This window comes from Coregonus clupeaformis, chromosome 24 (assembly GCF_020615455.1).
Source record: "Coregonus clupeaformis isolate EN_2021a chromosome 24, ASM2061545v1, whole genome shotgun sequence".
Lineage (NCBI taxonomy): Eukaryota > Metazoa > Chordata > Actinopteri > Salmoniformes > Salmonidae > Coregonus > Coregonus clupeaformis.
Window position 1 is genome coordinate 44,203,084 of NC_059215.1, and position 17,693 is coordinate 44,220,776.

A 17,693-nucleotide genomic window follows, 5' to 3' on the forward strand; every position below is an offset into this window, starting at 1 on the left:
CATGGTACTTGATAACACTACACACAAGATGACACGGTGGAGTCCCTCCAGCAATAAAAACCTTTGTCAGGGGGTGATTTGTTTTCTAAATGAGATGATGTTCATGTGAAGCAGTGTTATATTGCCTTGTTGAAATTAATAAATGATGTATCATTTCCTAGGTGGTTATTGATGATAGCTTTTCTTTATTGTTTTGAGTGTTTGATTTCTCTGTTCAGAATGAAGCATGCAAAATGCAGATGGGTACTTGATTTGGAAGATTTGCACAACATGACCTGTGCTCTAACCATAGACCATAATATCAGTTCCAATCTGTAGAAACATGCCTCCAAACACACCTGTACATAATGGGGTTAACCCCCCCCCCCCCCACCCCTATCCTCCTGACCACTGAAGAGCATGTCAACTGTTATTTTCCATACAGCGGAGATTAACATTACTACACCGTCATTTAGAAATGTCACAACCAACACCAAGGTTGCAGCACCCCAGTCCTGCCAAGCTGTGAATTGTACAGTTTTCCTGTAATTAATATTCATACATTTTCTTTGTTTGTCTAACTGTTTTGGGATTTAGCGTCGGTGTATATTATTCCATCAATTCGGTTTGAATTGGACTTTTTATAGGATATAATGCAGAGTTCGTCTGCTTTGATGAAATACTTCCAGTAGTAAGAGATTTCTGTTCTCTGTTACTCGTTGTATCTGCCATTACCGCTACACCTCCCTGTCTGTTACACTTAGTGAGCAGATGTGGAAATAACTCTGTTGGAATATTCACTGGGAGGCAACATTCAGATCCATAGAAACTGATTGTGTAGAGCAGATATGATTCTCTGTGAGGAATAGAGAACTGTGCCTGTTCTGATCATTGCATTTCTATCAGTTCTGAGCAACATTGCCTCATTGAATATGCCTCTGATTGTTGAAGGCTTGCACTAAAGCTCTGTGTCTGATTGCTTCTGCCTGCTGTGTATTTCTCATTACATTACCTTACCAACCCAGTCAGCGCACTCATCACAGACTGTACATGTTTAAAGAGAGAAATAAACATTATTTTGTGCTTGATGTTGTCTCCTTTGTTCCTCAATAATCTAGATCTACTAAATATATCTCTCTGGTCATGGTGGGTGGACCTATGCCCTCCCATGGCTGTGCCCCTGCCCAGTCATGTTAAATCCATAGATTAGGGCCTAATTCATTTATTTCAATTAACTAATTTCCATCAAATCAAATGTTATTTTTCACATGCGCCGAATACAACAGTGAAATGCTTACTTACAAGCCCATAACCAACAATGCAGTTTTAAGAAAAATAAGTGTTAAATAAAAATAGATATGTAAAAATAAAATAAGAAGAAAAATAACAAATAATTAAAGAGCATCAGTAAAATAACAGTAGCAAGGCTATATACAGGGGGTACAGGTACAGAGTCAATGTGCGGGGGCACAGGTTAGTCGAGGTAATAGAGGTAATATGTACATGTGGGTAGCGGTAAAGTGACTATTCAAAGATAATAAAGAGAGAGTAACTGTAACTCAGTAAATATTCGAAATTGTTGCATGTTGCGTTTATATTTTTGTTCAGTATACATTTGACTGTAGAACTATGATATTTAATAAATAATGTTCCTTTGCCAGGCTAGACTGATCAAATAATCAATTTCAAACCTATCAGGCACGTGTAACTGATATATAATTTTTCATATTCAAATTTATGGCGCAAACCCCTCCCATTATGATTCACGTTTCCATATTGGCAGATTCGCAAATGACAAAAATTAATACAAAATTAAAAAACATGGTCTTATACGTGTTAATAAAATGTAATGCAGCCTATTTTATCCCCATGTTTTTCGTCTTTGGACATTCTTTAAATTGCATTTTTATCCAGATGTATATTAAAAAGGTGCGAAACGGATCGCTAGATTCGCCACACAGAAAAAGAACAACAAAAGGAAGCGAATTACATTTAACGGTGAAAATGTGACGCCACTTGACTAGGCGTCCATCGAGTTTCAGAATTACACCTTCCTCAAACACCAAAGAATGGTACACATCAAAATTAGGGCCTTATTTCGACAAAAGCACCAAAGAACAAATCCTCTATTTGACGAAAGTGCCCACACGCGCCTGTGGCGTACAGCAGTGGCTGCCCCTTTTGTTCGCTGGAGTTCCTGAATTAATCCCATCACAATTAAATAACTAGGATATTGTGTTGTTTTTTTAGACCATTTACCCCACATTTCTCATGATTAGATTGGGTTTCATAGGATTAATAAATCGATCTGCAATCGTCCCATTTACCGAGCTGGAGTGAGAGATTTTGCAGCATCCAAGCTTCAGGAGCCCTGAGTAGTAAGTGTTTATTAATTCATTGCTACATTTGCTATGTATTCGTGGTGTCTAGAGAGAAATAGGCTTACATTTATAAGGTCTTTTATTAATTTTGTAAATTGTAATTATGTGTGCTTTGATAGTTGTTACAATTGCTTTTCGAACCGTTTCTGATCCTATAGCGAGATACGAAGACCCAGGATTCTGAGTGCCACATTATCATAACGATTGTCTATTTATCTTTCCCTATTAGTGAATGTAGAACTGTAGGTTTTGCTTTAGTTACATTAATAGGTTGCGATCAGTTGACCACAGAGTGTTATATTGTAGTGGCTGATCAGGGTGAGGTCTAACCATTGTGGAGGGAAACATTGTAGCAAGCTGAATGTGCCCTATCACTGGAGCTGTCTGTTACAATGCATCACCTCGAGTTGTTGTAACCCATACGATTGGTTACAATGTTTCTCAGGCTTCTATAGATACAAATGTATCATTTTGCTGAAAACTACCAACAGTAGTTGCAATCTAGTGGATATGGCTATCTGGTAGCACTTGCAAGATAGTTGCTACAAATAGCTGCTACACATTTCCTTGGATCTTTGAGCACGTGAATAGAACAACATATTATGCGATTACGCTATCCAAATCATGGGCTAATTGATCGATCAAGAGTAAAAGAGACATTCATAACATTGATTATCTTATACGTTGATTAGTTTGCCATAGTTGTATATGGTACTTCAGGTAAATACGTTTCTTCAGTGAGAGTGGAGACTATGTGCAGGTGTTTAGAAGTTTACTTTTTGATTGATAGACAGTTTCTGGTTGAATCAACATCCAAATGTATCTGTTATCTGTAATCCAACATTACAAACGCGTAACGTTATCTCAGCTGTCAAATCGATCAGGTAGCTATCTAACTACCTTTTTATGTCTTCAGTTTAAGATGTTAATCAGTTTTATTCGAAAAGTAAGCAGTATGATGAGCAGTATTGCAAGTAAAATGTAATTTGCAATCATTAAAACTAGCAAGAAAAATGGATGCAGCTGTCGGTGCCATGGTAAAGTTGACAGCTCTCCAGCCACGTGCCTGCTGTTGACAGGGTCTTGTTTCCTTGAAATTGGCAAGACACCATGGCATAGCTTTTAGGATTCCAAAAGGCTGAAGGCAATAGACACATTCTTTGTTGTTTCCAACATAGACTGATTACTTTATGGACATAATACTACCCACTGGCATGTCTGTGTTTCAATAATGTTGGAGTCAGAGATGGCAAAAATAAATTGTTGCAAAATTTACATCAGGGTGCATCGTCTCCCCTCCTCTATATCTCTGTGTGTCTCAGATGTAAGCTTGAACAGCTCCTGTCCCAGCAGTGGCCATCTGCACAATGGGGCTGGACTTTGACGTGAAGACTTTCTGCCACAACCTCCGGGCCACCAAGCCCCCTTACGAGTGCCCCGTGAAGACCTGTCGCAAGGTCTACAAGAGCTACAGCGGCATCGAGTACCACCTCTACCACTACGACCATGACAACCCAACGCCTGCACAGGCCATGCCCCAGAAGAAGAGGAAGGGGCGCCCCCCTCGAGTGTCCCTGGTTGGGACCGGGGACGGGGAGGGAGGGGTGGGAAAGGGAGGTGGGCTGGGGCTTGGCGGGCAGGGAGCGAACACCCCTGGGAGTCCTAACCGGTCGGAGCTCTCCCACTCCCCAGGCAGGGAGACGATGACCTATGCCCAGGCCCAGCGTATGGTGGAGCTGGAGATCCATGGACGCATCCACCGCATCAGCATCTTTGAGAACATTGACGTGGTGTCAGAGGACGACAGCGGGGCCGAAGACCCTCCATCCTTGGGTGGAGGGGGATGTGGGGGAGGGGCGTGTAATGGGGGAGACAGCGGGGGAGGAGGGAGTGAGGTGGGGGGCAACGGCAAGGACAGGCCTGACACCCCTGCTGCTAACGCAGGGAAGGCCACACCTAAGTCTGGAAAGCACAAGAGTAAAGAGAAGAAGAAGGAGGTATCATCGCACCACAACAGTGCTTCCTCTGGCCCGGCTGTCAAACTGCCTGAGGTTGTGTACAGAGAGCTGGACCAAGAGAGGCCTGACGCACCCACACGTCATTCCTCCTACTACAGGTCAGTCACAGTATCACACAACACTCATCCTACTACATGTCAGTCAGTCACAGTACCCTGCCTAAGCGGGTGGTATTGAAGGTCATGTCCAAACTCTCTCACTCCATTCCTTTCTGCATCCTCTCTCCCCCCCACACTTTCCTCTCCCTCAGGTACATAGATAAGTCGGTAGAGGAGCTGGATGAGGAGGTGGAGTATGACATTGATGAGGAGGACTACATCTGGCTGGACATCATGAATGACAAGCGGCGTAGTGACGGGGTGACGCCCATCCCCCAGGAGGTGTTTGAGTACCTCATGGACCGGCTGGAGAAGGAGTCCTACTTCGAGAGCCACAACAAGGTGACAAACACTAGATACACTCTTTCTCTCTCTCTGAGGAACAGCTTTTGTGTCAGTCCAGCTTTTTTCCACCTTCTTTCCAGACGTGATGTTGAGTACACACTTACTTTATCTGTCACCTGTTGGGTGTGTGGTCTACTGGATTGAGTGAGCAGTATGATGTAATGGCATCAGCTGTGTGAGTCTGTTCCCTTAAATCAGGGGTATTCAACTGAGGGTCCGCAGAGGTACTGCATGGGGTCCGCAAAAATAAATAAATAAATATATATACAGTGCATTTGGAAACTATTCAGACGCCTTGACTTTACAGCCTTATTCTAAAATTGATTTAAAAAATAATAATCCTCATCAATCTACACACAATGCCCCATAATGACAAAGCAAAAACAGGTTTTTATAGATTTCTGAAAATGCATAAAAAATTTAAAACAGAAATGCCTTATTTACATTAGTATTCAGACCCTTTGCTATGAGACTCGAAATTGAGCTCAGGTGCATCCTGCTTCCATTGATCATCCTTGAGATGGTTCTGCAACTTGATTGGAGTCCACCTGTGGTAAATTAAATTGATTGGACATGATTTGGAAAGGCACCTACCTGTCTATATAAGGTCCCACAGTTGACAGTGTATGTCAGAGCAAAAACCAAGCCATGGACTTGTCCGTAGAGCTCTGAGACCGGATTGTGTCGAGGCACAGATCTGGGGAAGGGTATCAAAACATTTCTGCAGCATTGAAGGTCCCCAAGAACACAGTGGCCTCTATCATTCTTAAATGGAAGAAGTTTGGAACCACCAAGACTCTTCCTAGAGTTGGCTGCCCGGCCAAACGGACCTATCGGGGTGAAGGGCCTTGGTCAGGGAGGTGACCAAGAACCCGATGGTCACTCTGACAGGGCTCCAGAGTTCCTCTGTGGAGATGGGAGAACCTCCCAGAAGGACAACCATCTCTGCAGCACTCCACCAATCAGGCCTTTATGGTAGAGTGGCCAGACGGAAGCCACACCTCAGTAAAAGGCACATGACAGCCCGCTTGGAGTTTGCCAAAAGGCATCTAAAGGACTCTCAGACCATGAGAAACAACATTCCCTGGTCTGATGAAACCAAGATTGAACTCTTTGGCCTGAATGCCAAGCGTCACGTCTGGAGGAAACCTGGCACCATCCCTACGGTGAAGCGTGGAGGTGGCAGCATCATGCTGTGGGGATGTTATTCAGCGGCAGGGACTGGGAGACTAGTACGGATCGAGGCAAAGATGAACAGAGCAAAATACAGAGATATCCTTGATGAAAACCTGCTCCAGAGCGCTCAGGACCTCAGACTGGGGCGAAGGTTCACCTTCCAACAGGACAACGACTCTAAGCACACAGCCAAGACAATGCATTAGTGGCTTTGGGACAAGTCTCTGAATGTCCTTGAGTGGCCCAGCCAGAGCCCGGACTTGAACCCAATCAAACATCTCTGGAGAGACCTGAAAATAGCTATGCAGGAACGCTCCCCATCCAACCTGACAGAGCTTGAGAGGATCTGCAGAGAAGAATGGGAGAAACTCCCCAAATACAGCTGTGCCAAGCTTGTAGGGTCATACTCAATAAGACTCGAGGCTGTAATCGCTGCCAAAGATGCTTCAACAAAGTACTGAGTAAATGGTCTGAATACTTATGTAAATGTGATATTTCTGTTTTTTATTTTCAATAAATGTGCAACAATTTCAAAAAACCTGTTTTTGCTTTGTCATTATGGGGTATTGTGTATAGATTGATGAGGGGGAAAAAACAATTGAATCCATTTTAGAATAAGCCTGTAACGTAACAAAATGTGGAAAAAGTCAAGGGGTCTGAATACTTTCCGAATGCACTGTATATATAAGTGGATTATTTTTACTTTTTTATGAATATCGCTAGCAACTAATTTTGAATTACATACCGACAGTAGAAAATAGAAGAATATCTTCTTTCTAATGATGCCAACTTTATTTCTCAGCTCCTAATATTGAGCAAATGACACTCATTGGAGTATCTGACATAGGCTTTGAAAAAACACCCTTAAATAGACTACCAGTGCAGTAAGTACCACTGACTGCTGGTAAGCTTTCTTGACATGGACATACATGGCTAACCTTTGTCTAACCAGCTAAACAGCTGCTCTTAGCGAAAATATTTTTGTAGTTACCTTTCAAGCTAATAGGCTATGTTAGAGTTCACACTTCCTCTTCCAATTATAATGTGGGGAGGTCAAAATAATGAAAAACGATCTACCAAATCTATTCATTTAAAAATGTTGATTACTTCTCCTTGCCATTATCATTCACCTGATGATAAGACAAGATGTGATATTATAATTATAATAACGTTTATGGGGTCACCGGTTTGCCTGGGAGGGGGTCTATGGCCAAGAAAAGGTTGAAGTCCCCTGCCCTAAATGTTTATCCCCTTACCCTCTCTCTCCTTTTCTTCTCCGCCAGATGGACCCCAGCGCCCTGATCGACGAGGACGCCGTCTGCTGCATCTGTAACGACGGCGAGTGTCAGAACAGCAACGTGATCCTGTTCTGTGACATGTGTAACCTGGCCGTGCACCAGGAGTGTTATGGCGTGCCCTACATCCCTGAGGGCCAGTGGCTGTGTCGCCGCTGCCTCCAGTCCCCTAGCCGGGCCGTCGACTGTGCCCTATGCCCCAACAAGGGCGGAGCTTTCAAACAGACGGACGACGCACGCTGGGCCCACGTGGTGTGTGCCCTCTGGATCCCTGAGGTGAGAGTGTGTGTGAGGGTAAGAGTGTTTGTGAGGGTAGGAGTGTGTGCAAGGTTATTATTTGTTTTTTAAACAGCTAATTGACCGACGTTGTTTCAATTATTTGAATTCCATTTACATTTTAGTCATTTAGCAGACGCTCTTATCCAGAGCGACTTACAGGAGCAATTAGGGTTAAGTGCCTTGCTCAAGGGCACATCGACAGATTTTTCACCTAGTCAGCTCGGGGATTAGAACCAGTGACCTTTCGGTTACTGGCACAATGCTCTTAACCACTAAGCTACCTGCCGCCCTTTTTTAATTCCTTTATTTTTTTGTGAGCTCAATGCGCAGTTTCTCTAGAGATAAATCAGCTCAAGCCCGAACTGCACGATGTACTAGGGAGTTATAGATTCCAACAGGCCAATATTCTACATAGTTTAGCGCGGAAAACATGGTAATTAACTACAATTACCATAATCCATTGCACGCCTACTTGTCCGGTCTGTGTGGGGAATACACAGAGATGGAGAGAAGAGACAGAAGAACACATGATGGAGAGGGATAGAGAGCAGTTGCTTCGTGAGGTATCCCTACCTGAAAATACATGATCTATGTGACTGATAGTTGGTATTTAGTAGTCATAAAAGTATGCCTTACTTACTTTGAAGAACTACTAAAAAATATATTTATTCAGACAGCATCTCTATAGAGATGAGATGACTTGGAATTAAATAATAAAGTATCAAATCAAACAAATGTAACAGCTGAAATATTTTATTAAAGTAATATGAATAAATTCTGGCTAAATGATGAGCTGTAATGGGCAGTCATGCCCATTATGGGACTTTAATTCATTGTTTTATTCTGTGTTGTTACAGCATACAACCCACAATGCATAGTGAATTTGTCATAAAAAAAAAAATATGCTGTGCCTGTCTCCATCTCGTCTGTCGTGTTGACAATCCTGTTGCAATGAATGTGGCTGATCTCCTCACCCCTTTCTCCCTCTCCTTCTCTCTCTCCCCAGGTGTGTTTTGCCAACACAGTCTTCCTGGAGCCCATTGACAGCATCGAGCACATCCCCCCGGCGCGCTGGAAGCTCACCTGCTACATCTGCAAGCAGCGCGGCTCAGGGGCCTGCATCCAGTGCCACAAGGCCAACTGCTACACAGCCTTCCACGTCACCTGTGCCCAGCAGGCCGGCCTCTACATGAAGATGGAGCCCGTCAGGGAGACCGGCGCCAACGGCACTTCCTTCAGCGTCCGTAAGACCGCCTATTGCGACATCCACACCCCGCCCGGCTCTGCACGTCCCCTCGGAGGGGTGGGAGGGGCTAGCATGGGCTCCTCCCAAAGTGAGGGCGAGCTGGAGGAGGACGATGAGCCCAGTATAGGTCACGATGACGACACCAAGGGCTGGAGCTCAGAGCGGGCCAAGAGGGCCAAGGCCAAGTCCCGACTGAAGATGAAGAGAGCTAGGAAGATACTGGCTGAGAAGAGGAACGCGGCGCCCGTGGTGTCTGTGCCCTGTATACCCCCACACAGGTACACACACACACACACACACACACACACACACACTGCAGACTCAAAGGCATACAGATTCAGACATCACATACTCTCCCAGTCCTACCATCTCCCCTGTGTGGTCCTCCCCAGGCTCAGTAAGATCACCAGTAACCTGACGGTGCCCAGGAAGAGCCAATTCATGCAGCGACTGCACAGCTACTGGACCCTGAAGAGGCAGAGCCGGAATGGCGTCCCTCTGCTGCGCCGGCTCCAGACCCACCTGCAGTCGCAGCGCAACACAGAGCAGCTACATCCACAGCCGCAGGCGCCAGAGTCACAGGTTCCCACGGTAACCACCACACAGTCTCTGTCTGGTGTTGTTATCTCAGCGGTAGGGAGAATACTACTGGAAGCTCTGCATGTGTTTGGACTAAAGTGTGGCGACTATTGAGAAAGGGAGTGCGAGAGCGTGTGTGTGCTCTGTTAATGTAAATGAGAGGGTTGTATTGTCTTAAGTCATTGCTTTGTTTGATTCTGCTGTAATGGTGTGAGTGTGGGTCTGCATCCTTATTAACTGTGTAGGCGTACGGGTGTGTTACACTGCCAAACTAACCAGTTTGTGTGTGTGTGTCTGTTCATTTTTGAGGGTGTGTTACATTGCACATTTAACATGCGTGTGTGTTGGTGCCCCAGCGGGACAGTGAGGAGAATAACTTGGCTCTGAAGGAGCAGCTGAAGGCATGGCAGAGACTGAGACACGACCTGGAGAGAGCCAGACTACTGGTGGAGCTCATCCGCAAGAGAGAGAAACTCAAGAGGGAGACGGTGAGACACACACTCCTCACATGCACGCATTTGTGTATTGACACACAAACACACACTTGACATCTGGTTTGCACAGTGAGCAGGTGTGTTTACAGTGTGTGTGTGGAATGTGTAGATCAAGGTGCAGCAGATGGCGCTAGAGATGCAGCTGACTCCCTTCCTAGTCCTGCTGAGGACCACTCTGGAGCAACTACAGGACAGAGACATCAGCAACTTCTTCACTGAGCCTGTCCCCTTGGCCGAGGTAACACACGCAAGCACACACACACAAGCACTTATTTGCACACACTTGTGTTATCTTACACACAGTGGCTGGTAGGCTTTAACCCCTGACCCCTGTCTCTCTCCTCAGGTGCCAGACTACCTGGACCACATCGAGAGGCCTATGGACTTCCAGACCATGTGGAACCTACTTGAGTCTCACCGCTACCTCAGCTTCGAGGCCTTCGAGGCAGACTTCGGCCTCATCGTCAACAACTGCCTCAAATACAACGCCAAGGACACAGTGTTCTACCGCGCCGCTCTGCGCCTCCGGGAGATGGGCGGGGCTGTGATCAGGACCGCCCGCAGACAGGCTGAGCGAATCGGCTTGGACTATGACACAGGCATGCACCTCCCCCGAGAGCCCAGCCCGGACAGCCAGCGCGACAGAGAGCGAGACCGAGAAAGGGAGAGAGAGAGGGACAGGGACCGAGAACGAGAGAGGGACCGAGACGGAGACAGGCCGCTGTCCTCCAATGAGGAGGGTGAGGGGCTTGGAGTCCTGTTTTACCACCAGCTTTTCTACTCCCGCCTCTCCCCCTTTCTCCTTTTCCTATAGTTGTATTCTTCCACTTAAGTTATTGTGTTGCTGTATAGCCGTGTGGGATTCTGTACTTGTGTTAAATTTCTCTCTTTCTCTTAGACCTGCTCTTACCAGAGAACCGGCGGCGGCTGCCATTGGAGGAGCAGCTGTGTTTCCTGCAGGCGCGCTTTGATGAGGTCAGCTCGGGGAAACACAGCATCGGTCGGTCGCGGCGGGCCAAAGCCCTGAGGAAGGAGATGACGGTCATCAAGAGGAAACTGGCTCACCAGAGAGAGGGGGGCTCGGGCATGGGGGGCAGGGACTCAGGGGGCGGAGGGGACAGGGGAACATCCCTCCCCCATCACCCCCCCTCCACGGGACGCCATGACGAGGGGGAGGAGAGTAGCAGTCAGGAGATCAGTGGCAAGGGTGAGACTGAGGGTATATCTAAACTAACTCACAGTACATACGCTATGCATTCATATGCATGCATTAATAACTATTCATAACTATCTCACACAGGCATACCCCTACCGTACTGGTAATTAATGCCCAACTCTCATTTCAGGAAGGATGGATATAGAATATTCTTCCATTTTCTCTTCCTCTCTCTCTCAGTAGATCTAAGTGCATCATCCTCAGCTCTAGCTCCAGAGGTGGGACGTCGTACCTCTGTCCTCTTCTCCAAGAAGAACCCCAAAACGGCCGGACCCCCCAAGAGGCCAGGCCGCCCCCCTAAGAACAGAGACGCGGGGGTAAGCCCCAGTCCGATAGGTCCCCCCCAACTGCCCCTCCTGTCCCCCCCCCGGCAGAGGAAGAGACCCCGCAGCCCCCACAGCAGCTCCAGCTCCGAGAGTGACAGTGACGACCTCCTTCCGAGTGAGACACACACACACACACACACACACACACACACACACACACACTCACACTTCTTACACTAGCCCTGTAACAACATTGTTACATTGTCATTACTCCTATTTTTTAACAGTTATGATTCAGGTCAGTCTAGTAATTGTAGCGGTTATGACTCTGTCTTCTAGGTCTGCCCACTAACGGTTTTGTCGGGGGAAACCAGGAGGTGACAGAGAGTTTTCGGGTGTACAGAAATGAGAGGAGCCTCCCTCGATCCAGCTCTGACTCTGAATCCACCACTAGCAGCAGCAGTAGCGCTGCCTCTGACAGAACCAGGTCATTATGATCCACACACAATGGCCTTTATACGCAGTCACATAGTCGAACACAACTGCACTTTCAATGACACACACATTTTGGTTTAGGATGAATGAATTGACTCTTTTTTTGTCTCTCTCTCTCTCTCTCTCTCTCTCAGTACCACTCCGTCTAAGCAGGGCCGGGGGAAGCAGTCGTTCTCTCGTTCCACCTTCCAGGAGGACAGCAGTGAGGAGACATCAGGGACAGAGAACGACTCCTACTCTGTGGGAGGGTCACGCAGCGTCTCACACTGTGAGTCACACACAGACACACATGTATATGCATGCCCTTATCTCCATCTGTCGCACCACCTCTACCTCTCCTTTTCCCAAAGTGTGTGTGCGTTTAAGAGGTGAAAATAGCTGTTTAAACAGATTTTTCACGTGTTTCTGTGCTAAAAAAATGTGTCACCTTTTTTGGGCCCTTACCAGTTTGCATCCCTGTTTATGTGTGATTCTGATGTATCGTGTGTTTCTCTCAGTAGGGTGGGGCCGGGGCCGATCAGGTTGTAGGATGCCATCAGATGACTACTCTTCCCTTGATGCTCTGGACCTGGTGTGGGCCAAGTGTAGAGGCTACCCTTCATACCCTGCTCTGGTAATTCAGCCATGGATGGACACACAAACACATTAGGATAAACTATGGTTGTAATTTCTGTTCGGCCACAAGGAGGCAGTATATCATACCTCTCAAACCATATTCATGAAACTATCATATATCTCTTAAAGTTGGTATTTTCCTGTCCTTTACTCCCTCTAACCCTCCTCCTCCCCCTGTAGATCATAGATCCTAAGATGCCCAGGGAGGGGGTATTCCACCGAGGGGTCCCCATCCCTGTGCCCCCCCTGGAAGTCCTGAAGCTGGGGGAACAGATGACCCAGGAGGCCCGTGAACACCTCTTCCTGGTTCTCTTCTTTGACAACAAGAGAACCTGGTCAGTACACTGTCTTTTCCCTTGATGCTGTCTCTCCTTCTGTTATCTGTGTTTGTTTCTCTCTCTCTCTCCTCTCTCATCTCTCTCTCATCTCTCTCTCTCTCTCTCTCTCTCTCTCTCTCTCTCTCTCTCTCTCTCTCTCTCTCTCTCTCTCTCTCTCTCTCTCTCTCTCTCTCTCTCTCTCTCTCTCTCTCTCTCTCTCTCTCTCGCTCTCTCTCATTGTTCCCACTCATTTTCATCCTTCTCGCTCCACTCAAACCTCTATCCCTCTCACACTGGTAGAGAAGTGGTGATTTTGAAGGCCTCCACTTCTACAGCTCAGGTTCTTACTCAGTGGAGACAGCAGAATACCCAGAATCAGAGTGTAGCAGCAAACCTCTGGCTGTAGTCAACAACATGCAGCTCAGCAGCTTTTCACTAAAGCATTTCAAAAGGCTGTCTACGAGTAGTACAAGAACAAAGGGAACCTTTCTTCACATATAAATGCAGGAAAGCAAAAAATGCCGTCGCTCGTCAGCAGAAGTGGGTCAGGAGTGGTTGATGAAGACGCTTTGAGAGAGAACAAAGAGAGAGAAATAAACATTGTTTTAGGTCACAGCTCACACCGTAGTTGCTGCTGCGCTGTGTGTGGATCTGTAATAATTACCTGTGTGAGAAACCGTTCCTTTTCATGACTATTATATCTGCAGAAGCTACTAGCCTTGATGTCCCTGTGTGTGTTTCTAACCCTGTGTGTATGTGTGTAGGCAGTGGCTACCGCGCTCTAAGCTGGTTCCTCTGGGGGTGGACCAGGAGCTGGACAAGGAGAAGATGCTTGAGGGAAGGAAGTCCAACATCCGCAAGTCAGTGCAGGTGGCCTACCACCGTGCAATGCAGCACCGCAACAAGGTCCAGGGAGACCCCAGCAGCGACACCAGCGACAGTGACTGAGCACACACACACACACACACGTCTTTGCTGGCCTCCCCTGGTATTGATAGGGTATTATTTTCAGGTCTGTGGGTTGATTGATATACCCTGTGGCCTTGGAGAGCCATACCCTAGCACCCAGCACACAGGAGAATCAGTGTGCCAGTATAACCTATTGGAAAGCACATACAACAACATTTTTTCCCCCACACAAACGTTGTTGGCACACACAGTGGTATGTAATCTGAGGTGTAAAATATGTATTTAAGAGAATTGAAACAAAAAGGGTATTAAGATTATGGGAGAAAATGCTATGCCCAGAATCATGATTGAAAATTGTCCTTATATGTGGTTGATATGAGTGTTTACCAGCGCCTGAAAAACATGATCTGCAAACAGAGGGTCGTATCACACAAATATGCACATACACACTTGTATACAGTCGGGTCCAAAATGATTGTCACCCTTGATAAGGATGAGCAAAAAAGACTCTATAAAATAAATAATACAAATACTGTGCTATATTGTATGCAGAAAATATTCAAAAATATGTAATTTTATACTAATACAATTGCTCAGAGAAAGAGATGTTGTTTAACAAGTAATTATAATTTTTCTCAAAATGATGAGGGTAAACATTATTGGCACCCCTATTTTCAATATCTCACCTTGCGAGGATAAAATGTTTTATGAGGTTGGAGAACACATCAGGAGGGATCTTAGACCGTTTCTCCATACAGAATCTTTCCAGGTTCTTGATATCCTTTGCGCTTATGAACTGCCCTCTTCAATTCAAACCATGTTTTCAATGGGGTTCAAGTTCGGAGACAGAAGATGGACATTGCAAAATGTTTATTTTATGGTCAATTAACCATTTCTTTGTGGATTTTGATGCGTGCTCGGGGTTATTGTCTTGCTGGAAGATTAACTTGCGGCCAAGTTTCAGCCTCCAGAGGCAACCAGGTTTTTGGCTAAAATGTCCTAGTACTGGGTAAATTTGACCGTAATCAAAATAGCCCCATAACATAAAAGATCCACTACCATATTTTACAGTAGGTATGGGGTTCTTTTCTGCTTACGCATCCTTATTTCGATGCCAAACCCACCACTGGTGTGCATGGACAAACATTTATTATTTTATAATTATTTTACTCCTCTTTATTTTACATTTTAGTCATTTAGCAGATGCTCTTATCCAGAGCGACTTAGAGTTAGTGAGTGCATACATTTTTCATACTGGCCCCCCGTGGGAAACGAACCCACAACCCTGGCGTTGCAAGTGCCATGCTCTACCAACTGAGCTACAGGGGTGCCAATATTTTTTGACCTGACTGTACATTCAAACAGGGAAATGCATACACACTCACACAAAGCTCTTCCCACAGGAATATATGCACACCCACACATCCACACACCCCATTGTGTGCACTTATGGTTCCACAGTACCACTGGTCCAACACCCCCTCTACGCAACCCCGCTGCCCCCTTATCCCCGTGTCCAATCACGGCTCAATGGAGCACAGGGTCGGATGGCATGGCCAATCAACTGTGAGCAAAGCAGCTTCCTCTGTTATTTATTCAGTCTCCCAAGGACCTCCAGTCTTCTTCTCTCCTCTAGTCTAACTGACCGTCTTCACAACATTGCATTGTGCAGTCGTTTCCTTTACTCTTCCGTATATATGATTTTTTTGTCGCCTCTGTTCACGTCTCTTTTTGTTCTTGTCTGTTTGTACTATTCTGGCTGTTGGTGAATAATGAGGACTAATGTAAATGTGGATATGATGATACACAAGCCAGCCTCACTGTCTGTTCTAGTCTCAGGCCAATGGCTTTAGAACTTTTATATATACAGATTACATAAGATAGAAGTTTAATAAAATAATTGAGTTTTCTACACCTTTGTTCTGGTCAGCTCTCTCTTTTGCCTGCGAATGTGTATGTCTGTGTATGTATGTGTGTGTACAACATTGCTGCCTTTCCCTGTTAAGTTCAAAAGTGATCTCAATCACATCTAATCACATTTAATTACATGAGTACATACTTGACATTATACAAACAGTGGTGAACTGCAGGGCCAGAGGTGTATACTACAAGGCAGCATCAATGCGTTAGCCAGCTAACTATGATGAACAACCAGAAACAGTTGATTTTCTGGTTCATTAAGAAAGCTAAAGTTATATATGTGTTTTTATTTTTTGAATCAATTAGACCAAGCCCATTTCAAGCTTGTCTTTAAGAAAAATAACAAGTTATTTCATTATATTTAGGCAAGTTAGCTGGCAAACTCCTTGATCCTACTTTGTACTCTTCTGGACTCTTATCTTGCTCCCCAACCTTAATTTCTCTGTTGTAAGCAGGAAGTTAGAACATGTGCAATACCCCTGTGTGTTCTTCAAAAGCCCTGTTCCTCCCTTCGGTGCTCCTCAACCAGGATTATTAAAGGGTGAGTGTACTTACCGCTTGACATGCACTCCCCCTGACCTCTAGCTCTGATTGCCTTGGCTGTCACTCTCACACACTGACAACCATCTTCCTGCGGCCATGTGTAGGGGTGCTGAGTGAGCTGGTATGAACAGGGTGTGTCAGGTGTTGAAATCGGAAACGGTCACCGCTCTCTGGTGGCTTATGTTTCATAATGACTGCTGTCTACAGAAGGAGGGTGTGACTGCCAGGACACAAAGACAACACTCCGGTTCTGCAGGTTCCTAACCATGAAACCTAGATCCATCATAGGCCTTCAGGACATACTGATAAGGTCTCATTTCACAAACACACTTACTACTCTTACACATAATTACTGATGTACGTTGTCACACTATCACCTCCTGGTTACCCTCTTGAAAACAATCGATCCTGTGAGTTACATGAGACAGTGTTTTTTCACTGTGGGGGAGAGAAATGTAGAATGTAAAAGATTGAGTGTGTGACCTTTCCCAGAAGACTTGAAAAAGCCTCTCTCCTTTCAGTGAAATTATTTGTGGATAAGTACCTAAACATGCAACAACATGGTGGGCCCTGACGGTGAGATATTCATGAATAGCGTTGTTAAAGGCTGGGGTGAATTTGATAAGAGACTGCATACGTGAAGACAGACGACCCACTCTTCTAAAGATCTCTGTTTCCTGCCCTAAATCCCCCACCCCTGTTTACAGTCATGGGAGTGGGAGCCGGAAGAACTGGTAGATATGAACAAAGAGGTTTGTGATGACAATGATGTTTTTCTTCAGTTGACAGTTCTTTGATATCTCTATGATCTCTCTATGCCAACCCTGCTACTGTTTCCACAACAGTTCTCTCTGTACTATACCTTATTGCACACAAATCTGTGTGTGTGTCTGTGTGTGTGCGTGCGTGGATGGGTGTTTGTGGACGAGGTCTCATTTGTTGGGGTAGATGGAGCTGATACAGTGCCTTCAGAAAGTATTCATACCCCTTGACTTATTCCACAAACATTCCACACATTTGTTGTTGTGTTACAGCCTGAATTCAAAATGGATTAAATGAAATTGTTCTTGTTTTTTCTCACCCATACACACACAATAACCCATAATGACAAGGTGAAAACATGGCTTTAGAAATGTTTGCAAATGTATTGAAAATGAAATACAGATATCTCATTTACATACGTATTTACATATGTATATATCTCATTTACATACGTATTCACACCCCTGAGTCAATACATGTTAGAATCACCTTTGGCAGCGATTACAGCTGTGAGTCTTTCTGGGTAAGTCTCTAAGAGCTTTCCACACCTGGATTGTGCAACATTTGCCCATTATTATTTTCAAAATTCTTCAACCTCCATCAAATTGGTTGTTGATCATTGCTAGACAAACATTTTCAGGTCTTGCCATAGATTTCTACGTAGATTTAAGTCAAAATTGTAACTTGGCCACTCAGGAACCTTCACTGTCTTCTCCAGTGCATATTTGGCCTTGTGTTTAGGTTATTGTCCTGCTGAAAG

At 45.3% G+C, this 17,693-nt stretch overlaps 1 protein-coding gene across 4 annotated transcripts; it reads left to right on the top strand.

The window, feature by feature from the left end:
* The first annotated feature begins 1,959 nt into the window (after positions 1–1,959).
* LOC121538575 (peregrin-like) lies at positions 1,960–14,808 on the top strand. 4 transcript variants are annotated; one of them, XM_045207233.1, is made up of 16 exons: positions 1,960–2,357; positions 3,683–4,476; positions 4,629–4,818; positions 7,281–7,568; positions 8,578–9,095; positions 9,210–9,450; positions 9,753–9,884; positions 10,000–10,128; positions 10,237–10,630; positions 10,789–11,097; positions 11,287–11,547; positions 11,712–11,859; positions 12,002–12,135; positions 12,365–12,480; positions 12,663–12,817; positions 13,564–14,808. In XM_045207233.1, the coding sequence occupies exons 2-16, from the start codon at positions 3,728–3,730 to the stop codon at positions 13,745–13,747; spliced, it is 3,948 nt and encodes a 1,315-aa protein (XP_045063168.1). In that variant the 5' UTR covers positions 1,960–2,357; positions 3,683–3,727; the 3' UTR covers positions 13,748–14,808. The 4 variants fall into 4 exon arrangements, with proteins under 4 accessions (XP_045063168.1, XP_045063169.1, XP_045063170.1 ...); XM_045207234.1 differs by having other exon boundaries at positions 12,368–12,480; XM_045207235.1 differs by having other exon boundaries at positions 11,290–11,547.
* The last annotated feature ends 2,885 nt before the right edge of the window (positions 14,809–17,693 follow it).

Excerpts from the sequence above, each read along its gene's own strand:
- LOC121538575 (XM_045207233.1), top strand. The coding sequence starts at position 3,728 with ATGGGGCTGGACTTTGACGTGAAGACTTTCTGCCACAACCTCCGGGCC. Across the intron at positions 10,129-10,236 it reads AGCCTGTCCCCTTGGCCGAG|GTGCCAGACTACCTGGACCA; the intron begins GTAACACACGCA and ends CTCTCTCCTCAG. Across the intron at positions 12,481-12,662 it reads ACCCTTCATACCCTGCTCTG|ATCATAGATCCTAAGATGCC; the intron begins GTAATTCAGCCA and ends CTCCCCCTGTAG.